General features: G+C 38.1%; 1 protein-coding gene across 1 annotated transcript in view; it reads right to left on the minus strand.

Moving 5' to 3' along the window:
• Positions 1–24,814, minus strand: part of LOC119531831 (multidrug resistance-associated protein 1-like) — a 78,765-nt gene that overhangs the window by 13,153 nt on the left and 40,798 nt on the right. Inside the window, 2 exon segments of the mRNA XM_037833544.1 lie at positions 598–753; positions 2,863–3,017. Of these exon segments, the coding sequence (XP_037689472.1) occupies positions 598–753; positions 2,863–3,017 (311 nt within the window).

Raw genomic sequence — 24,814 nt, forward strand, 5'->3', positions numbered from 1 at the left:
GGCAGTAACTGTTTCTCTCTTGGATGCTCAGGAAAATTAATTTTCTTTTAGAATGTAAACAATAGATAGGAGATGGATGGCCATAAAAATGTACAATCCAGCTGTCCTGCTGAAGCATAAATGACTGCCAGTCTCAGCTGCTGCCCTTCTGTACCAGCATGGCGGCCTCTTTTCCCGAGGGTTGCTCCCAGCCAATGACAACATGGCAATGGTGCTAAAGCAGGCCCATTCCAGGGACACACGGAAACCTCTACTGGGTGACTTTGGTTGAGGACTTCCCTTTCAATTGGCAGAACCATTTCTGGAACTGTTTTTCAGTCCAAGATTCTTCCTACCCAATCCTCCTTCCTTCCTCCTCTTCCTCATGGGGGTCAGACCCACATTGCCATCTGAGGGCTTTCTCCATCTTCTCCTGTTTTCTTCTCTTTATCCTTCACAGGCATTTCCCACAATGCATTTCTAGCACATCTAATCCTTTCTTAGAGTCTGCTTCTTAGAGAATATGGACTAACATGAGGTTTAAGTGGGTCTGAAACTATATTTAGTTTGACTATGGACTTAAAAGTTATTAATACAGATAAAAACCCATGTACTTACCTGTATAGTAAAATAGAGGAAAATCAAAGGAATCACTCCCAGAATGAAGAGTGGTAAAGCTCCCACAATGATCAAAACTGTCCCAATAACATCCAACGTACAGTTCACCCAGGTCCGTAAGTAGTAATGGAAACGCAAATCAATTATAAACATGTCCTGAAAAAGGTGATATGGGCCACTTTACTTTTCACTCTTCATCATTTATAATGAGGGAAAGGAAAATATATCATCCAGTGAGAAGACAGGTTTACCCAGATGCAGCATTCTGATGATTAAATAAGTATAACTTTATGGTTTTTGCCCATTCTACCCTGCCACCATATAGATTTGTTTCATGGCCAATTGTATCAATTAAAAGGGTTTTATAGTAAGGAGATGCCTATGATCAAGCAATTGTATTACACAGTGACAACTGCAGGACACTTAAGTTATAACACCAAAGTCAAATACTGTTGAAAATATTCTGAGAATGCAAAGCCAGTACAGTACTTGGGTTTTGAGGGGCACTGAGCTACCACTATTCACCACTCGTAAATTATAAAATACTCCTGTAGCATGGTTATCCACTGAAAACATGTCCAGTGGGTAGCTGGATCCTACCTGTATCAGAAGTGGCAGAAAAACAGAATAATCTTTATTTACAAAATTAGAAACTGAAAGATGGAGGTAGACAATGGGAAGGCTACAAGGACAACAGAAAAGCCATGCCTTAATTCATACCTTGTTGTAAATAATGAAATCAAATCTATGTTTGTGGTACAAGGTATAACACATGAGTTCCCAGGGATTAAGAAGACATTTTAATCTTGAAAGGATGGAACTACTTAATTCAAAACAAAACTAATATAAAAAGTAGAGATGGGATTTTATTGATTCTCAGTTTTGCTTTGGGATTTCCATGGTTACCTCATATACAGTGAAAGAACATCATGTTCATATGCAACTTCCTGACTATCTTTAGAACTTACCAACCCACACTCTCATCTGCTCAAGACCCAATAATTTGAAATTTTGCTATGTGAATCAATAGGGCCACAGTAGGAAATGTCCACCGCGAGAAAGAGAATGCTGGTGACCAAGTTCTTCTCTCAATTCTTAAAGAACAGCTTGTATACTGGCATGATTAAGCAAGGTTTAATAATCCATCAAGTATTTACTATGTTAGGTACTTCATTTACATTTTCAGGTTTTATCATCACTTTGCACACACATACTCACATACACACAAACACACAAATGAATTTTTGCATACATGCATAACATATTCACGTATTTTAAGGTTATATACCTGCACTAATTCAGGAATCACCTATCAGCACTATGGTGGGGCTACTGCAAATTGAGATGTGACATATATATAAAATACAAGCCAGATTTCAAAGACTTCGTATGAAAAAAAGGAATGTAAAATATTTCATTAATAATTTTTATTTTGAATAGAGTTTGAAATGATAATGCTTGGGATAAAATGTATTCTATTACATATATTTTATCATATATTATAATTAATTTAAACTGTTTCTTTTTAGTTTTTTATCGTGACTAGTAGAAAAATTTAAAATTACATATGTGGAATGCACAACTATATGATGATACTGTGAGCCACTGATTGTATACTGTGGATGGATTATATGGTATGTGAATATAGCTCAATAAAATTACATTGTATAAAAATTACATATGTGCCTTGCATTATATTTCTATTGGACAATGCCACTGTAAATAATTAGTGGTTTAGAAAAAAATGGAGAAAGCAATTATAAATGTTTAATAGTAAATAACAATAGTACTTATCCTATAGGTAAGCAGAGATACTATGGATATCTCTACCCATCCCCCGTTCATCATAAGAAATTTGATGATTTTCTTAAAGGCAGAATATTTTCAGAGTCCAGATATCCATATAGTCCAGAAAAGTCCATACAGACTTTCATTTTCTTCCTTCTCTTAGCCTAAACCACTGTTTCTTTAACTCAATGTGTGTAAGAATCGGAGTTGTATGCACCAAAGCATATGTACTTCTTGAACTCTTAAAGCAATTTTCAGGGGTTATGTTGATTATATTTGTAAAATGTGACTCTATTACATATCAGTTATAAATGTCCCAAGAATTAGAAATGAATATAACAATTAAATCCATATTTAACATCATCTCATATTTTTAGGATGATACTTTTTTATAAATGAGATTTCTAAGGCATTACAAGGTAGTAAACGTGTCATTATTCTTGGATATGCTATATTATAAGGCACGTTTTTACTTACCTTGGTGAATCGGTTGATAATCTGGCCTATGGGATTGGTCTCAAAAAACTGCAGTGGGAGATGCAGCACATTATTCAACAGCTGAGCATACAATGTTCGGGAAGCAGCCAGGGATCCTCTGGTGAGCACGTAGGCTCCACAGCAGACAAAGAGACCTAAACGCAAACTGCCATCAAATTCATGATAACTTCTTAAGGGAATTTTTCTATTTTAACTCTCAAAGAGTGGCTCATATTACCATTTTTTTAAAATTGAAAACCCAAATATTATACTTAGAAGGTATAGTTGTGGACCAAACTAAGCATAAATGTGTATGGTGCATTGGAAATAAATAGCACTTCTGATCGGTTGCCATAGTACCAGAACAAGCTCTCCCCATTCTTGGCCATAGGTTCTGGTGAAATGGCCAGAAGAAAATTCTGGTTCACAGAATTTTAGCAACCTATTCACTCCATGCTATCCTGTGGAACACTGCAATAGTCACTATGCTATCAGTCAAATAGTTCCAGTTCTCCTGGCTTCTGGGTACATGGTAGAGTTGCACTATCTGGTTCCCGCATGGTTGGTGGTGGCATATGCATACTTCTGGACAATGAGTTTTGAAAGAAATGACACATGCCATTTCCAAGTTAGAGCATTTACTTGCCAGTGACAGATGGGCCATAGCTCCCATACCCTATGCACAGGACCTGCCAACATTAAAATGGTGGTTGGACTGCTCCTTCAACTTGCATCCCTAAGGGACTAGGATGAACAGAGCTCCTTTCCTGACCCAGATTGGACATACTGTACAAGTGAGAAATAAACTTTTTTTGTGTTAAGCTAATAAGATTTTGTGGAGGGTAGGAGGTTGCTCTTGCAATAACTAAGATTGCAGATAATACATAAAATAACTTTGTAGCTTTGGTGGAAGAGGTTGGAAAATGGTTGTTATAAGCATATTCTGACTGTAGTTATCTACATTTGACAAAGAATGATAAGAAAGATACAACCTCAGAGAAATATCCAGTTTGTAAGAAGGAATGAAAGGAAAAAGGATCCAGAAATTTGGGAATGTGTAGGGTTGGAAGAAAAAATGCTTTGTTACAATGTTTGGTTAGGGATGGATATGTGATCCACATTGTTACAAGCAAAGTAATTCACATGGACTTCTATGGAACTTCCTTGAAAGAATTCTTATATTTCCATCACGATGTGAAGCTTGGCAATTAAGCCAACAAGGAAAAGAACAGAACTGATAAATTAAGACTACTGGGCATCTACTTAAGCCCCTTGATCAGGTTGTTTTTAAGGTCCTATGCCTGGACTTTTCAGCTCTGGGAGTCAATAAATTTCCAGGTTACTTAAGCGAGATTGCTCTTAAGTCTTAACTGATACACAGTTGCTCCACTACACTCTAATACATGAAATTGCTATTAAAAATGTGTTGCCACTATGTTGTTTATAACAACAGAAATATAGTTAACTCTGATCATTTTAAATTCCTTTGGCTAGTTCCTTTATATTTTTAAATAATATCTCATATAGCTATTAACTGATTTCTCAATTTTAAGTAGTTTCTATTATTTTCCTAGTTTCCTTATATTTTCTTTCTTCTCCTTCCAAAAACAGGTTACCTTTTATCCTTAAATAAATATTTAGAGTTTACATTTCTACTATACATATATTATTCACAAAATTCACTAAATAGTGCTTATACAACCGGTGTTTTTTTTTTATATGTGTAGATTTCTATGCAACTAGCACTAATTTATTCCCAAGCACTTTAATAGTCAGCAAATCTCTTCTCAATATATTCAAACTCATCAGATATTCTATTATTTTCTTTTATAATGTTTATCTTCCTCCTCACTCCAACATCAACTACCCACAACAAACTTCCTCTATTTTAAAAATCTTTCCTTTAATTGTACTACACTTTTTAATGTCCCTCTTCTTATTCTTACCCTCTGTCTTTCTGGTCTAAAATGGAAGGTTTGCCAGAGCAAGCATCTACTTAACATTCTTCAGTTATGGGAAATGTTTTTAAATGTTATGTATTTGATAATTTTCCCCTCCATTTACTGAAATTCTTTTTTACATGAATGTTGAACTCCCTGGACTATTACTGTAATTTTCTTTTATATATTTTCCATTTCTGTTTTTTGATGTTCATGGGATAATTTATTCTAATTTATCTTCTCATACTTGTACAATATTTTTAAATTCTTTAAATTTTTCAAGAATGTTTTTGTCCTCAGATTGAATTTATTTCAATGCATTCTGTACTTAATTTATGAATGCCATATTTTTAATCACAGAAGATACTAATTAGATATCTTTAAGCTTCTGAGCATTGGCTCTGGTTTGTACTGTTGGTCTGATTAAAATGCATAACCAGCCATCATTATCAGTTAAACATATGAGGAAAAACATGGTTAGTTAATACAGGCATCTGGTTTGGCATTCTTCTGCTATTACATACATTTATTTTCCCAACATTTCTCTCCCCTAAATGAAAGGGTTTGCCTCAAGTTATGCTTGAGTGGGTGGGTAGGACACTGGAAGTTTTCACATTGGGATCCAGACGTACAGCCAGGAGCTTCCCCAAAAGCCACAACAAGGAGGCTTTCTTTTATGCATGCCACCTGCCCTAGAAACCCTAATTTCCTCTTTGGGGATCATCTTTCTAGTTGTCATTGTGCTGCTACACTGCCAGTTGCTGAACACATTGGTGGTGGTGGTGGGGTGAGGGAGGGGGAATGTTGGAAGACAGGCTCAAAAGCCAGCAGAACAATCCTCTAATGAATTGCTTTAATTACTTCCATACAATTCAATCTTACTCGGTACCTGGGACTCCAAATTCAGGGTCTCTCCAGGGCTTGACTGTGAACATCTCCAGTGCCCTTCTTTTACAACTTTTCCAGTATTTGTTCCTGGCTACAGGGTCCTCCTCCCTTGATCATCTATCAGTATAATCGCTTATATAGAAATTTATCACTCTTAAATCCCCTGAAGCCTTTCCTTTTATATTTATTCACTGTGGATTCAGTGGAATTTTGTGAGGTAAGGAAAGTACACGATCCACTCAGTCATCTTCAATTGCAAGCAGCAACGTCCTATTTAAACATTATACTTTGAAAATAACGTGCCTATACTTTATACATTGGACTGGAGAAAGGAAGTTCCTAAAAGTGAGGTATAAAATAATAGATTAGGGACATTCAGGCTGTCCTAGAGATACTCTAAAGCAAATGACTGGGGCCAAGGAAAAAATGCGCAGGACTATCATTTTTTGTTTGTTTGTTTGTTTTTAGAAAATAAGGTAAGATCTCTAAAATTATTATAAAAATACATGTAACAGATGTGCTTCAGTACTCTAGCTATGATTGAATGTCACCTTTTATATTATTCATATCATGTCTCTAAGAACATGTGAGAGTGTTGCTTATGCTAAAAGCTCAAAAAAAAAAAAACAAAAAAAAAAAACCCTGAGCTATGATGATGTCAAGGTACACAGCCTACTCTTGATTGGACCAGGTTCTATAAGATACAGTTTTGGTATACTAAAAAACCAGAAATTACAGGTTTATATTACTTGGGCTCACCTTACTTATGGAAATATAATTCATAATTGCATTAATAAGCCATATAAAAATTTTAAATATAAAATAAAAATGAAGAAGGGAAAAGAGCAGATTTATATTCTACTGATTACAGAGCACTAAAACAAAAAGCCCAGCAGGAAAAATCTTATGATTAATTTGTGCAAAATCTGCTGTCTTAGTTACAAAATACTTCTGGTATTCACAGATAATTAAAAACAAGAATTTACACAAATATGATTGTGAACATTAAACTTGCATACTTTTTCTATTATAGGAACTGGTATTTGTTCACTTAAAGTTTTTTTACTGATGCAAACTTTGTTTTAATTCAGTTTTATTGAGATATACTCACATACCATACAATCACCCACATTGTACAATCAATTGTTCACAGTTATCATCACACAGTTGTGCATTCATCACAATTTTTGAACATTTTCAATACTCCAAAAAAATAAAAATAAGAATAAAACATGTAAAAAAGAACACCCAAAACATCCCATCTCCTCCATCCTCCCCTATTATTCATATAATTTTTTCCCCATTTTTCTACTCATTTGTCCTTATACCAGATAAAGAGAGCGTGAGCCACAAGGTTTTCACAGTCACACAAACTGTGTAAGCTATATATGGTATATATGGTATACAATCATCTTCAAGAATCAAGGCTAATGGGTTGCAAGTATTTCCTTCTAGCTATTCCAATACACTGAAAACTTAAAAGGGATCTCTATATAACACATAAGAATAACTTCCAGAATGACCTCTCGACTCTATTTGAAATCTCTCAGCCACTGAAACGTTATTTTGTTTCATTTCACTTCCCCCTTTTGGTCAATCCCATGATACCAGGTCCAGGCTCATCCCCAGGAGTCATGTCCCATGCTGCGAGGGAGATTTACACCCCAAGGTGTCATGTCCCATGTAGGGGGGAGGGTAGTGAGTTTAACAGCTGAGTTGGCTTAGAGAGAGAGGCCACATCTGAGCAACAAAAGAGGTCTTCTGGGGGTGACTCTTAGGCACAACTATAAGTAGGCTTAGCCTCTCCCAAGGGCAAGCCCCAAAATCAAGGGTTCAGCCCTCCAAATAGGTAGCCCCCAATGCCTGTGAGAATATCAGCAGTTCTCCAGATGGGGAAGTTTAATATTTCAACATTTTTCCCCAGTCCCTCAAGGGGGCTTTGCAAACATGTTTTTATTCTTTGCCCAAATTATTTTGGGATGTATCAAGGCTTCACACTAACCTGTACAAACCAACCAGATCTCACTCCCTATTCAAAGTTCCAGGTAATTATAGTGTTTGAAGGAAGTGTCTATACAAGTTAAATTAGATAGTGTGCTACAAAAAATACAGATTTTGCACCAAATAAGAATCTCTTCCTTTGGTCTCACTTAAAGTTTTAAAATGATCTTTAAAGGATATTGAACCTACCCTAAAGCTGTAACATTAACTCACTGGATTGGCATGAATTTAACCCTTCATGTGTATGTGTGATAGACACAGCTATGGAGACTCATGCAAAAAATATACATATTTTTCTTCCTGCTCAGAAATCTAGATTCCTATATCTATTTTTTTTTCTCATTGATTTGCAAACATGACTTTTGCTGCTTCAAGCCCAGATACATTGTGAAGCACTATTCTTTCATTCTATAGATAATCTAATATGCTAATTTAGTTACTGCAATAGCATCTCTTTTCCCAGAGAATGTTGCTAAAAGAATGAGAGAACACTGTCTCACTATATTTGCTTATTTTTTTGATGAAAAAGCTTCTATGCAGTATTATGGCCACATAATAAAAATAAAATGGGTGAGGAGAAAAAAGAAGACAGACCTTAAAAAAGTTCCATAGTTTCTCTTTTGTTTTCACTTTATACTCCCAAAAGCATGCATCTCTCTGTTTTCCCTTACAAGTATCTTCAGCTATCTCAATTTTCACATAGATTCCTCTATTATTTTCAAATTTGAACTTGCCATCACTCTCAAGTTGCCTCACTTTCTTGTTACAAACATAACGAACTTTCTCTCTTTCAAAATTATTCCCTTTAATTGTACTATACTTTTGAATGTCCCTCTTCTTACTCTTTCAGGTTACCTAACTTCTTTGAAGGATAATACATATATAATGTTTCTACTCCTTAACTTTCAAACAGTTATTTAACTACCTACAATATATTCTTTCCCCACCTCTCTCTGACAGTTTTCTCAACTCTAATCAGGAGTCTTTTCTGAATTTTCTTTCTCAACATTTCAGCAACATTTCAGAACCATTGAGAACTTCCTTGAAACATCATTTTTCTGGATTTTGTTCATCATACCCTTCCGGCTCACTTGGAATTTCCTAAAGTATATTTTGCGGAACACAAGTTGCTCAAGATGTTAACAGGCAATATAAGAAAAAAATTTCCATGGTTAAATGGATTTGAGAAACATTGGGATAAACAGTATTAAACCAACTAGTTTATTGTAGGATATCTCAAACCTTTAAGGAAGGGAGAAAGATTTCAGATTCATAGAAGAATATAGTTCTAAGATTCCCAAATCCATTGGAATGTAGTCTTGTGTCTGTAGAGCCTCTCATTACTGATACATTTTAAAAACGCTTTTAGAAATGTTAATTTAGCGGTTAAGAACATAGGCTTTGGCATCAGGTAGACATAAATTCAGATCTAGTTACGAAACTTACCAGCCATAGGACTTGGGGTATATTACTTATCTTCTCTATTGTTAAATAAAAGCTAAAATTTATTACACTCTTTTTAGGTGCTCAACTCTTTTCTATGTGCTCAACACATATTTCATAACAAAAACCATATTTTGGTAGGAATTATTTATATTTTACAAATGATAAAACTGAAAGAGTAAGTAAATATCCAAGTTTAAGGAAACCCTTATTGGAATGTGGGTTTAATGAGTTGCTATATCAGTTTAAACCATATGAAATTGCCATTTTGGGGAGTCAGAAAAGGTCAAATACAGGCAATTTCATTTGGTTCAACTTTTTTAACTAAGGACTTTGGGCTTCCAGGCAGGGCAAGTATTCACATTATTGTATTTGTTGCCTTATCTCTTCCTACTTTCTGACCAGGCACCATCTCAGCTCACCTTCTCAGAAGCCAATCCCTAATCCTCTGCAGGAGGGTATTCCCCAAGACTGTCCTTTACCCTTGTGGCTCATTCACAGTGATCACATCTACTCTAATGGCTTCATGTATTATCTCTATAAAAAGATGTCAAATCTAAACAGAACAGAAGAACTACAGAATGTTAAGAGTTTATGGGAAATTTAAGTATTATTAGTCCAAGTCCCAAATTTTACATATAAAGAAAACTGCTTTCCCTTCCAGGCATGCATTTAATCACCCTCAAGTCACCAATTTCTTATATATTTCTTTATTACAATGTCTATCTTATCCATTGCAGTTATCTGATCATTTGTTCACTCGTACATCCATTTGTTCTTCATTTAGTTATTCAATACTATTCTGTGCCTCATCCATTGGTTAGTATTGGACTAGATTCTTTGTGTGATATGAAGACAGACCAGGTAAGAGATTTTTCTATACTAAATTACCTCCCACCCAGACTGTGACCTAGACAATTAATTATTCCTTCCGTAACAACCCCAACTTCTCCTTGGTCTCCCTGATTTTAGTTACTTCCATTAAAAATCCACCTTTTTTTCATAACTGCCAAATTATTCTTGGTCTGAAATGTAAACTCCAACTATATCACTTTTTTCCTCAAATTCCCAGTATTTTCCAATTGCTTCCTCAACTATCACCTCCAAACTACCTTTCCACTTCTAGTTTCCTTGTGGCTGAGGACCGCTCAAACTGACATTCTCACTCTTGCCAAAATTCCTTACCTTCCCCATCCTATATTTGTTCACACTATTATGTCTCTAACAACTTTTCTCCTTCTCCATGATCTCAATCTGGCAATACTCTATCCATCCCTCTAATGTCACCTCAAATGCCAGTTATTCCTTGGAAATCACCTTAATCTCCCAAACACATGTGGTCTCCCCCTGCTCTGAATCCTCATAGTGCTTTCTTTTGCTTCTTTTACAGTATTTATTGTTTACCTTGTAGATTGATTATGTACCTGACTTAGCCATCAATAGGCTTTAAACTCTTGAAGGGACTCACTTATTGATCTCTGCATCACTCAAAACCCTTGGATATACGGTGAATGGTCAAGTTGTGCAAATTCCATGTGACTTAGCTCAGTTTCCTCTGCTATAAAATGGGGATAATACCACCTTTTTAAAGAATTATTGCCCAGATTATATGAGACAAACACGCAAATTATTTGGTGTAGGCCATGTAGCAGACATTTCAAGATTGTGTTTACTCTGCCAAATACGGCCAATTGAAAGCCTATGCATTTGAAATATACCAAAATATTTTAAAACTAAGACATTCATTTTATTCAAAACAGGATGCCATATGCTTGCTCTTGAATCAAATGGGTCAAAAAGAGAAACGTAAAGCATTTAGACTTTTTGTTTTTACCTTGCAATAATCCCAATAATCCGTAGATATTAAGTTTATTGCTTCTTAATTGCTTCCATTCTGTGAATTCATTCATATACTTTGCTTCTTTTACCCAGGCACTTAGCCATAGATTCCGTCCAATGCCCACCAAATTCTGCCCAAGGAAAGTGGCCATACCCAGCCACACCCAGACCCAGCCAAAGGCTTTGAGGTAGTTCAGGATGATTGAGAACTTCACCTACAGGGGAGATTAATATAAAATGGTGTTACTGAAAAACACTACAATGTGCTCTGCCAGTTTTGAATAAGTTGAATTACTGAAAATTTCTGAATTAGCATCAATTAAATAAACAGCTTGATATGAGACTTCAAAGCTGTACTATATAGTCAGAGAAACCAGATTCAAGTCTTACTCTGAAATTTCCTAAGTTTTGCGATCTTGGTCAAGTTACTCATTTCTCTAACCTTCAGGGTATTCAGCTGTAAACTGGAGTAATAATAGTAGCCACCTCATAACTACATGGAAGTTACCCAATGTAAAACTTGAACCTTCTTTTCCACCTTCTTTTCCACCAACAGCTTTCCATCAGACCACACATTACAAAACATTCCTCTTATCTTAAAACCAACAATACCACTGCAAAAACAATCTCACTCTCAACTTGATGTTGCTCCTCCATTACCATCCTACTTTTTGCCTTCCTTTTGTAGCCCAATATTTTTCTGCCTAAGCACTTTCTCCTCTTCAAATGTGCTGAAACCTGGCTGAAACTGATACACCAGTATCCATTGTTGTATCCATCGAATACTTGGAAAATTATTTCACTTAACCTCACCACAACATTTGACATTGTTGACTATTCTTTTTGCTTAAGGGACTCTTCCTTTGACTTTGCCAGCACCATACTTTCATTATTGTCCTTCCACCTCCCAGGCCCTCCTTTAGCTTCTCTTTAGGCTCCTTCCTACTTGCCTTTAATGCCTGTGTTCTCTGGGGCCCAGTTCTAGTCATTATTTCTTTAAATGCCCCTCACACTCCCTGGGCAATCTCACCCACTCCATAGTTTCAATAACTCTCTTACATGTTGATGATTCTTAAGCTGATATTTCTAATACAGATCTCTTCCCTGACCTCCAGATCCATAATCAACTCTCTACTTGCCTTCTACTTCATCTCTTTGTTTGTTTGTTTCATGTGTACTCTAAACTGAAACAGTTATTTCCCTCCCACTTCTAAAGTTTTCTCTGGCTTTCTAAAGGGCCTCAGCACTTCCTCTGTCTCAATCATGGCACATTTCCAACCAATCACCAAATACTTGTCAACTCTACCTTATAAATATCCCTGGAGTTATATTATTGGAGAAATAACAGAAAATATTTAACAGCCTGAAGAAGAGTAAGAAGATAAAGAAGGAGGAAAGAGGACATGGAAAGGTAGAGGACAAAGAGGAGGAGGAGAAGAAGGGGAAAAAAAGGAAAAAGAAACAATTCATAACTTTATTTTCCAGGGACAATTCCTGCTAACATGCTTGCAAATATTGCTTCGGTTTTTTTCTCTCTATACATGTTTGGTATCACAATACAAATGTTGATCTATAACCAATCTTTAAAAACATTTTTAAGTTTTATGGAGAGCCTTTATAGAAATATATAATGAAAACCAAATATTCTTCTATAAAGCATTATATTTGATCATATGGCAACATGACATTTCAATTTACTAAGAAAATTGATACTTATGCTGGTTAGTCTTTCTCCTATTTTAATTACTGTTGTGATGATCATTCCTTTTACATATCTCCCATTGTCCCTTGTAATAAATTTCCAAATATAGAAGTTTGGGGTATGCTAAATTCTAAGTCTTTTGATATATCTACTATCAAACTGACCTCTAGAAATACTGAATAGATGTACACTCTCCTCCGCAGACCATGTTAATCCCCATTTTTCCATATTTCCCATCTTATTTATCAGAATAAGAAATGCCTCATTGATCCGCTCTTCCTTTCCAGTCTCTGGCACTAGATTCAAGGAACATTCTGTGGGAGATCACAGTACATGACCTTTGTAGGGATCAACATCACCATAAGAGAAAGATACACTCAACAGACACTTTCTTTGGAATAGCTCCTAGTATACGATCTGGGTTAATTACCATCGTCATCCTTCAAGACCTTGGCATGGCTACTGTTTAGATAAGCAAATTTAGCATTGGTGTTAAGCCAAAAAATTAATTCTTAATGTAGCTGGACATAAAATGCTATGAAATCCAACTATTAAAAGGGAATTACAGCTTCCAAATTAGACATAACTAACAAAGACTAATAATTTATTGGACACTATACAGAAAGGTATTGCTTTCCCAAACTAAAATGTTATTTATTCTTTTGCTAGAAAAATATTTCATTTTGTTCTGGGCACTTTGTTGTGAATAACAGGTTTTATTTAAATATCTTAAAAGAGCAATTTTTCTTTTCTTTTTTTTCTTTTTTTGCTGGGAGAGAAGTTTTAAAAATGAGTTTTGCTCTGTCTGTCAGAAAGCCTCAGGAAAAGTAGCACAACATCCACCTGCATGTTTCTGTATTAAAGAAATAAAACTAACATGCTGAAACCTTTATTCCTGAACTGAGCACCTAGTGACAAAATATTTGGGCACAGCATATGCATGAGATGATTAAAGTGACTACTAGTGGCTGATATGAAAGCCAGAAGGGGGCAGTCTAGCTACTAAAATAACATTCCCAATCTATCTTATTCATGGAAAACAGTAATAGATACATAAGGAAATAGAATAATTAATATGCACCATATAAATTTAGACAAAAAATGGAAAGTCAAGGGTGTAAATAGCTCAAAATATTTTAGTCCTTATTAGAAGATCAGACTAATGCCATTAAAGTAACTAGTTATTAAATTTTGAAGGGAGGAATTCTCAGCCATTATTCCTTCCAACCCTCTTCCTTTCCACCTCATTCCTGATAGGCCATTAGCCAGTGTTCCCATGAACCCTTCAGAGAGGAGGACTTATTGTATTTTATAAGGACATCCTATTGTAGAGAGGTTCTAAGGGTTGAAAATTCTTGCTTTCTTCTATCTTCCAATCCCTGGTCTATCTTATGCTGCATTTGTTGGAAATAATTGGGTAAATATAAGAAAGAGAAAAATTAGGTTGAAAAATCAGGAAAATCTTCTTCATTTAATATCATCTTACCAAATAGTAAAGCAGATAAATGATGAACAGTAGAATGGGAAATAGCATAGAAAGTAACAAACCAGGATAGCTGAACATGCATGTACTTTGGAAATACAAAAATAGGTTTTGCAAACAAACATGAAGTAAAAATGATTTAACTTCTATGGATAAAAAATTAAAAAGATCAGGTGGGGTGGGGGATTGTGGACCTCGAATGAAGTTAGAGTAAATTGGTTTTTATGACAATGGTTAAAAAGATTGACATGAGTTTCTATTGACAAGAAGATGATATTGGAATTGTGAGATGACCTTCCCAATGCATTCTTCATTGAAAAAGTAAATTTAAGAAGCTGATTCTAGTTTGAGCATCTACAACTTGAAAAAAAATATATAGAAATCAATTCTCCTAACAAAATTCCTTAGGGATTAAGACTCTTTTTCCAAGGAAGAAAGGGGTAATGGTTTCCAAAAAATAAGTCACAGAAACTTCAAAGTGTTCAATGTAGATATGATGACTAACAATGATGTTATAAATAAGGAAACTGATTTATTGTATGGTGAAGGGTATCATTAAGTTTATGAAAATACTTCTTGGTTTGCATGTTATAGGCTTCTAAATAAACTACTTATTTAGTCCATGGTGAAACTACACACAGGAAACTCTCTCTATAATTTAGAGATGTGTAAGACACTACAGCACATGACTGTCAAAGTCTGTTTCAGTGCTTCTGGATGTGCTTTTCTTGGAGAGCCTAAAAATAAAATACTCATTTAAATGGAAGGCATTAAGTAATATGACCAACAAAATAAATGGTGAATTAGAACAGCTTTGAGAGTTCATTCCATCTCATTATTTATTCATCCATTCAATAAATATTTATTGAACACCAATTTATGTACCAGACAGTGCTCTAGTTGATGGGTGAAAGAACAGTGAGCAAACAGATGACAAAAATCCCTGCCCTTATAATGCTTATAACCTAGTAGTGGGAGAAAGACAAAATAAAAGTAAATAAGTAACTTTTCCAAGATGCTGGAAATTAATAATTATTATGGAGAAAAATAAAGTAGGAAGGCAGTAGGAAGTGCTGCAATATGAAATAGGGTGGCTAAGCAACTGATGAAGTGACAGTTTAGCAAAGATCTGAGAAAGCAAGCAAGAGAGCGACATGGATATCTGGGACAGGTATGTACTTAGCAGAGAGAACAGAAAGTGCAAAGGCCCTGAGATAGGATAATGCCTGGCTTTCAGGGATAGCAAGAGGTCAGTGTTTCTGGAGCAGAGTAATGAAGGGTAGTGGAAGAAGAAGAAATCAGAAAAGTAAACAAGTTCAGGTCCTGTGTGGCTTTGCTGGTCACTGTAAATACTTGGGATTTTACTCTGAGACGTAAATACTTTGGAAGGTTTGAGCAGAGAACTGATATGATCTGACTTATATTTGTGAAAGAATCACTCTGGGTGCTGTGTTATGAATAGACTGTAGTAGGCAAGGATGACAGCAGGCAGACCTGTAAAGAGGCAATTACAATAATCTAGAAGAGAAATGATAGTGATTTGAACAAAGGTGGAAGCTGTGAAGGTGATGAGTAGTGGAAGAATCCTGGGTTTCTGGATATATTTTGAAGGTACAACCAATGTAATTTGATGATGGATTGGATATGAAATAAGAGAGAGGTCAAGGATGACTACAAGATATTTTTGCAGCTGGAGGGAGGGACTCATCCATAGCTGATATGGGGAAGATTGCTGGTGGAGACGGTTTGTATGCAGTGTGGGAAAATCAGGAGTTCTGTTTTGCACATGTAAGTGTGAAGTGTCATTTAGATATTAAAGAGAAGGTGTCAAGAGGGTAGTGTGGCTATCTACGACTGGAGATAAGGGGAGAGTTCTGGACTGGGGACATAAACTGGGGAGTTATTAGGGTAGAGATGGCATTTGAAGCAATGAGACCAGATGACAACATCAGATATAAACAAAGAAGAGAAGCAGTCCAAGATCTTTATCATCAATGAGAAATGATTTAGTTGACTTATTGAGTCAACCAACTCTGGTATCTACACAAAGCTCCCAATGTACAACATCCCTGTCATCCATACATCCTTCACAATAGTCAATACTTTTAAAAAAATTCAAGGTCCATTCTTTTATTCAAAGTCAAAACTATAAAATTCTGAGCTATTGGACTCTGAAAGTTTGTTTCCCTATAATCCATCCCAATTCTTCATTATAGCAGTTTTAACCAGTGGCAGTTCCCAATATCTCTAGCCTCTCACTTTTTAATACCCTCATTCCTATTACTTCTCTCTTTCAGCCTCCTATTGGAGCAATTGTAGGGGAAATTCTTTGGTAAAATAACTGAATAGGCTAATTTGCTTCAATTGGTACTCATGTTGTCACCTACCAAAAAAAAAAAAAAAATTGAAGCACAAATCAACAAAATCCAACCAAAGTAGGAGTTTCCATTTTTTTCTTCTCTCTTTCTCCTCTCCCTCCCTTCCTGCCCCCCATTTCTTCCCTCCCTTTCCTGCCTCCCTCTCCCTTCCTCTCCTTCTCCCACCTTCCTTCCTTTCTTATTTCTTTTCTTTTGTTTTCCTAAGCAAGTTTTTCAGCTTCTATACCAAGTACAAATTTCTATATCACATATCCATCTTAATCTGTTGTGGAATTTTCATGTCTAAAGCCTATTTCCACATTCACATCTGTAGAGTGGCAAGAGAGTAATACACAAATGAAATGAAATGGGGATATTTTTGGCACAAAAAAGTCAGAATAGATTTCTACTGCCAAAATTTGGCTAGAAATTGCTTGATAATCTAATGAGTATGTTTCCAAAACTAAGTCATACCCATCTCACTTAACAATTTAGACAACATTGATCTAACTTACAGCTTAAAATTGGAAACCACTAAGCACATTTCATATTCATTTTCATATTCATTCAGTTTAATGAACAGATCCTTTTTATATTATGCATTTTAAATGTTAAAAAATTAATTAATCCATCAACTGAGTGAGCCAGGTATTATCCTAATACTCACCTATCTTTTTCCTCCAGGAACTGGTCTTTCAGTAGAGTTCTGGGGTTCATTACACTGACTCTCTTTAAAGCATGAGCTGGAGAGGAAGACAGTGAGTGCTTTTATATCCACAAAGGTAAACAATTCACAAACTAGAGAGAAATATCATGAAAGAATTCACAAATTTGGAGAGATTTGGGTATGCCGGAACCAAAGGTACAAGGGGAGCACTTCTCTTTTGCCCACTGTATCCCCGTCAACTAAAATGGTGGTAAAACTAAGATTACATAATAAAAAGCTGACAGAGAAACTCTCTTTTAAATGTTAGAGAGGAGCGCAAACTTGTTCTAGACTTTCCACTCAAAGGGCTAATTATCTGGTTAAGAGGAACCCAACTCTAAATTTAAAAGAATGTTATTTCACCAAGCTTCATAGATGAATGTGAGTATTATGAAAATCAGTAAGAAAACATAGTAGTAAATTCCCCCAATCTCTGTCATATATTTTCTAATACCACTAATACTAATAACTAAAAATAGCTTCCTATGTGGGTAGGCCCTATTCTAGGGGTTTTACATAACTCTTATAAATCTCCAAACTGTCCCCATAAGGAAAGAACTATAGTTATCCTTATTTTACGGTTAAGAAAACTGAGGTACAAAGAGAGGTTAAGCAGGTCATGCAAACCAAGTCACACACCGAAAACCACAAGTGACTGAGGATAAAAGTCGATATTAGTGTGTTTAATGGCAAACACCTCAGGGCTAGGCAGATTTTCTTCTCCACTGTATGATACCTAACACTCTGTGAACTTCAGACTTTCTATCTCTAAAAGAAAGGAATTGGACTTGAAGATTCCTAATGTCCCTACTATGAATTCAGTGATACCTTATTTCTAGAAGTAAACATCTAGCCTTTAATGATAGACTCTGGTTTACCTTTACCACCTCTATGCAACCTGGGGATTCCACGGCTCACAGGATGAAAACGCAGTTTGGAGATGTTTCATTCTCTCTGATCTAAAGCACACTCTCACCTTTATGGCTTCCAATCATAATGTTTAAATTTGTATACTTATTTACAATTTATAGGGTGCTTTCACATGCATCCTATCATTTGAGCCCCAAAATGAGCTGACGAGATAAAGAGAACAGGTAGACTTCCCTGTATATTGCAACGGGTAAAAAATGAAAAAACAACAACAAAAGTCAAAGAAGATACATGACTTATTTGAAAGTTGTCAGAGAGAGAGAGAGAGAAAGACACAGAGTAAGCTAAGTCATGAACCCCTGTCGTTTCACACAAAGCCTGTGTACTTTCCTACACATTTTCCTACACATAACATGTAATGGAGGCAGCAGTGGATTCAAACTCTGCCACTTACAATCTGACTTAACCTATGCAAGGACAACTAATCTCTTTGTAAAATCAGAACCATATGAGGTAGCCTTAGAAGGTTTAGGGGAACTTGAAATAGGTGTAAAACACATGAATATACTGAGACATGTTAGCTATCATCAGGATTATTAGTGTGCACGAGTCAGCCTAGACAAAAGTTGTAAATAAGTAAAATTTATCTTTACTGCTCTCACATCTTTCTTTCTCAACCTATATCCCATCCCCTGTAGATTATCTTTTGTGACGTTCCCATAAGGTGAGGCTCATAGATTTTTTCAGAGCTAGAAAGAATCTTAGAGAGACCAACCCAAATTATATTGCAAATTCTACTTTTTGCTGTTTATTTTCTATATTGTCTGTTACCAATTCCTATAGTGAGTGAGAATGATACGGGAAATAGAAATAGGGGCTTGGTCAAAAGTAACTGGGGGAAGAAGAGTATTGGTCATAATATGTATTTTTCAACTTCATATCAGCCACTTGGAAAACAGGTCTAGTTTAAATCCTATTATTTCAAAAATTTCAAGAACCAGAGGAGTTAGGTCATTTCTCTGAAGACTCACAAAGTCATTCACATAAATTATTCACATCCTTATTCAGTGTGAACACTGGAACCTAGGGTTATTGACATTTGGTCCATTATTTGTTCCATAATGTTACACTGACTTCTACTCCCATTGTAGTGTCACCTAATTTGATGAGAATTATTTTTTTTCTTTGTAATGTAAGGTTTGTTTAACTTTCAAAGGAATTCTTAAAACATTCAACAGGACTATACAGAATGAACTATGAGAATTTTGGGACTCCTCAGAGTTCCTCAGGGGAATGTGGCAGTACTAAGTGAGGTAGATCCCAGTCAGTCCCTCATCCCTCTTCTTTCACACCCCCAATCCATTCTGTACCACAAAAGTCCTTGTCCATCTATGGACATACCAGCTCTCATGCTCAGGCTCTACCCACTCCTCCAAAAATAGCCAAACAAACTCCTCTCAGCACCCTTTAGACCTAGGAATTGTGCATCCCAGCAGAGTCTTCAGTCCTTGGAAGGTGTGCCAGTTTGAATGCATTATGTCCCCCCAAATGCCACTATCTTTGATGTAATCTTGCGTGGACAGATGTTTTAGTGTTGATTAGATTGTAATTATTTAAGTGTTTCAGTGGAGATGTGCCCCACCCAGCTGTGGGTGATGACTCCGATTGGATAATTTCCATGGAGGTGTTACCCTACCCATTCAGGGTGGGTCTAAATTAAATCACTGGAGCCGTATAAATGAACTCACAAAGAGAAGGAAATCAGTGCAGCTGAGAGTGACATTTTGAAGAAGATCTACAGCCAAGAGGAACACTTTGAAGAACACACATGAGCTGAGAGAGGAGCTGCAGATGAGAGACAGTTGAAGATGGCCATTGAAAGCAGACTCTTGCTCCAGAGAAGCTAAGAGAGGACAAATGCCTCAAGAGCAACTGAGAGCGACATTCTGAAGAGGAGCTGTGGCCTAGAGAGGAACGTCCTGGGAGAAAACCATTTTGAACCCCGAACCCTGGAGCAGACACCAGCCATGTGCCTTCCCAGCTAACAGAGGTTTTCCAGACACCATTGGCCATCCTCCAGTGAAGGTACCCAATTGTTGATGTGTTACCTTGGACACTTTATGGCCTTAAGACTGTAACTGTGTAACCAAATAAACCCCCTTTATAAAAGTCAATCCATTTCTGGTGTTTTGCATTTCGGCAGCATTAGCGAACAGAACAGAAGGGGAGACTTGAAGAACAGTAGCCCAGGTTCTCAACGTGGGCTTATGTCATTTGGGCAGAGCATTCTAGAATCCCAAGAGCCAGAAGAATGGTCAAATAGTGGAGGGCAGGGATGGGAATCCTGGTGAGCACAACCCTGTGGAGAGCCGTCTCCCGGGACGGGCATAGCGCATGCGCTGTAAACCTGCTCCAAAGTCCCCCCGCCCATCGAGTGGTGCCAAGATGGCGCCCACATCCTGCTTCCGGCTTCTGATGTATGTAACCACCCGCTGTATTCACCAATCATGCTTGTGTGCGTGGCGTTAGCCCATTGGATACACGCAAGGTTTATAAGAAAGTTCCCGGGCAAAGCTCGGGGAGACAGCCCACAAGGAGCCGTACCTGACGGCCGCATCGAGGTTGTTCTCCCCCGAGGTGTCTCGCCCCGGGTGGAACCTGTAAAGATGATGATTGCCTAGTCCCATTAAAAGTTTATCTGCTTTACCACCGCGAGTCCTGAGTGATCACAAGTGCTCCGGGTAAGACGTTGTCCGCACCCTCTCTCCCCTTATCTCTCTGGTCCCCATCGCCGGCCGACCGAGGACTCGAGGCGGGGCGGAGAAAGCGCCGGACAAGTGGTGGCCCGTACGGGGACCCTCATTCGCGTTCCCCTCGACCCGACGGAGACGTGCTCCCGGGATCCGTGGCTTGACTTCCGCGACTGATCACCGCGAGAAGGTAAGCACCCCCTTTTTTCGTGCGAGGACTAGGGCCCGTGGGCGTTCAGGTAGCCCCGGGGACTCGGAAGAGCTCTCCGAGTGATTAAGAGATAGTGCCGACTGCAAGCATGGGGCAGTCTGAAAGCTCACCCCTATTAACCCCCTTAAAGACCCTTTTGAAGCAGCGGGGTATCTCAGTTAAGAGAAGTTCTCTCCAGCGATTTCTTGATGATGTGGCCACTTTTGCCCCCTGGTTTCCTTGTTCTGGCAGCTTTAATCTGCCCTCTTGGATGAAACTTGGTCGTGATATAGACCGAGCGCGCCAAACGGGTGTCTGTTTGGACCCGATTCTAGTCCTTATATGGGAGACTGTTAAGGGCCATATCGCTCCCTCCACGTCACAGTGGAAAGGCCCTGACCCGGTGCTCGGCTGGGCCGGAGGCTCTGTTTGTGTTTTTCCCCAGGAACCAGGACGTCAACCAGTGTGGGTTCCGGAAAGACTGGTGGGAACCGTGGCATCACCTGGGGAGGCCGGGGAGCAGCTGTCAGAAACGCCAACGAATATACGGCCTGGGCCATTGGACCAAGCCTCCGGCCTTCAGGGACTTGAGAACATTAGGAAATTGAAGCCTGTTAGTTTCGACCTTTCCACACTGGGCGAGACTGTAAAAAATCTGTGGGACCAAGTCACCTCTTGGTTCTCTTGGCCCAATTTGACTAATTGGATTCTCTTGATGGTGGGACTATTGGTGGGATTAGTCATTGTTAAATCTTTGCTAGAACGCCTGTTTCAAGCGCGGCAGTACCGTGTTACCACTATGATGGCTATGTCCTCCACCTTTGATACCCCCAACAGCGACCATTCTGATGGCCATACCCCATCCTGGCCGCCTCGGGCGGGGCACTCGGGAGCGAGGTTTGTAGCTAAGCGCGCAGCTGTGTCCCGGGTATAACGGGCGACGCCAGCAGTCATAATTTTTGTCTCAGGTAGGTCCCTAAGGCAGAGTCATAGTTGTGGCCAGACTTGACTCTAGCCAATGCATAGGGACGCCTAGTGACGCCTCCGACTCTGGTTAATGCTATCCCTGCCCCCGCCTTTGTCCCCCAGTTGCAAGGCAAAGCACTGCAGGGAGAGTCATGTTGTTTCCAGCTCACGGACTCTCCTGTCTCCATATGAGGTGAGCATTCTGGTCGGTGCTAGAGGCTCCGCCGCTAAATGGCTGAGACCTAGTCCAGACTCCCCAAAGCACCGGAACAAATTGTGAGCCATCTGGGTTCACGGGAGCACACTCATCACTGGGGACACTGGGTCGATATAAATAATAAAGGGGGAGATGTGGAGAGCTGTCTCCCGGGACGGGCATAGCGCATGCGCTGTAAACCTGCTCCAAAGTCCCCCCGCCCATCGAGTGGTGCCAAGATGGCGCCCACATCCTGCTTCCGGCTTCTGATGTATGTAACCACCCGCTGTATTCACCAATCATGCTTGTGTGCGTGGCGTTAGCCCATTGGATACACGCAAGGTTTATAAGAAAGTTCCCGGGCAAAGCTCGGGGAGACAGCCCACAAGGAGCCGTACCTGACGGCCGCATCGAGGTTGTTCTCCCCCGAGGTGTCTCGCCCCGGGTGGAACCTGTAAAGATGATGATTGCCTAGTCCCATTAAAAGTTTATCTGCTTTACCACCGCGAGTCCTGAGTGATCACAAGTGCTCCGGGTAAGACGTTGTCCGCACCCTCTCTCCCCTTATCTCTCTGGTCCCCATCGCCGGCCGACCGAGGACTCGAGGCGGGGCGGAGAAAGCGCCGGACACAACCCCATAGACTGTTGGCCAGGGAGCCAGCCAGAAGAGGCCAGAGTAGGGACTCTCTAAAGCACAAGACTAGGTCATGTTGGCCCAGGTCTAAGAGCAGTGCTGCAGGGAAATCACACTGAATGTAATCGGGTTTGAAGTTGTTGTTTGGGGGGTGTTTAAGGTCATCAAAATGTAGTTTAGTCTTGCCCTCTATGGCTGCTTAATGAAGTCACACTATAGGCAGCTGACCTTCTAGAGATATTTTTCTATTTACTTTGTTTCTATTATGAGTAAAGTATTTTTATGGCTGCTTTTTAAAAGACTTTATATTTACTATTTAGCATTAAAAAATAAAAATCTCAGGAATATAAATTTTTTAAACATTTTCTATTTCTAGTACACAAAATATTTCTACTTTCCAGCTTCTTTAATATTAACAGAAAGGACACAAATACTGAGGTAATTAGAAAAAAGGTTCAATTTACATTTTTCAGACTGTCACAATATTTCTGAAGTTAAGTGCCAACATCTATTAATGTCATCTTTCTGAGGTGAGGTGTCAACATCTACTAATGTCAACCCACTATTCAAGACATCAAGAATAATATTGCCTTTAACATGTTACGGTAGAGGACATGAATACTTAGTAAGGTGTATAAATGCAGGTACAGTGGGATGTTTGTTTCCAAAACTGGGGATGTAAACAATAGCAAATTCCATAACTTTCAGAAGATACAGTTTTCAAATTTTAAAGTAAATTCAGTATTAAACTTAAAATTTACACATAGTCTGCATAGAGCTGTGTTTTCCAAAACAATACATTTCATGCAGCCTAAAAGGCCACACACACAAAAAAGACATTGGGTCACCATATTTCAAACCATCCCTTGATCTCCTGAAAAGACACACTTCCGGCAGAATCAATGGAGCCAGATTCACCTGTTTTAACAACTGCTGAGCATGCTCAAGATTACCCAAGTGCCAGGCATTGAGAAAATGACAGATACCTGTTAAACAGCCATTGCTCTGACCTCACCTACCCCCACACCAAGTGGCTATCCCCTGACCTTCCACTCCTCCCACCTCCTTTTGTATTGTGGGTCATTCCATAACCAGGGGGAGATGTTCAGTCTAATGAAAACGCCCAGCAAGACCTTAAACCTGGAAACTGGGAACAAGCAGCCCTATATGCTTATCAGAACTGGAATTTTCAGTGGCAGGAAGGCCCCCTCGCCTTGAAGTGGATAAATACCATACTCAAACAGTATAGATTTCTCTCTATTCTCTTGTGCTAAGCTGGCATCTACCAACCCCAACCCAGAGAAGTTTTCAGCCATCCTGAGAGACTTGATGTGATGGGACTCCTTCCCCTGCTCTTTCGGACTCTTTGTTCTGTGCAAGTAATAAAAGGGATCATTTGGCAAAAATTTCTTTTGTGCCCTGAACTTGAGTTCCTACAATGCACCATTGTAGCAATTTACTCCACACTGGAGAAAGAGAAATGAAAGACCTCATCCTCAGTCTAGTCCTAGGAAACACTAACAAACATCTCTTTCCTAAACACAAGCATAAATTATTACTTAGTCTGATTGAGTAGGCAAGAGACTATTTCCACTAAACCATTAAGAAGAAAAGAAGTGCTCGTTTTATTAAGAATGATGTTCAAATATTTTTGAATGGCTCTACATAAACTATCTGTGTTACGAGAAAGGAGTAAAAACAAGGAGTAAAAATTTAGTAGTACATAAATAATGTATTTTAGGTTAGGTCCAAAAGAGAAACACATCAACACAATGACTTTATGTTTTGACTTTATGCCTTAAATTAATACATTTCACTGATCTTACCAACTTACTTTATATTATCATGATCCTTAAATACTTAGATAAAGTGTAACATGAATTAATGGTAAAAATATGTAGAAAATGTTGATAAACAATTTTATATTTTTTCTTTTACCCTGAAATTAAAAAATAATTAACTGGCTTGACAATTATTTTACAGTAGC

This window comes from Choloepus didactylus, chromosome 1 (genome assembly GCF_015220235.1).
Source record: "Choloepus didactylus isolate mChoDid1 chromosome 1, mChoDid1.pri, whole genome shotgun sequence".
Lineage (NCBI taxonomy): Eukaryota > Metazoa > Chordata > Mammalia > Pilosa > Megalonychidae > Choloepus > Choloepus didactylus.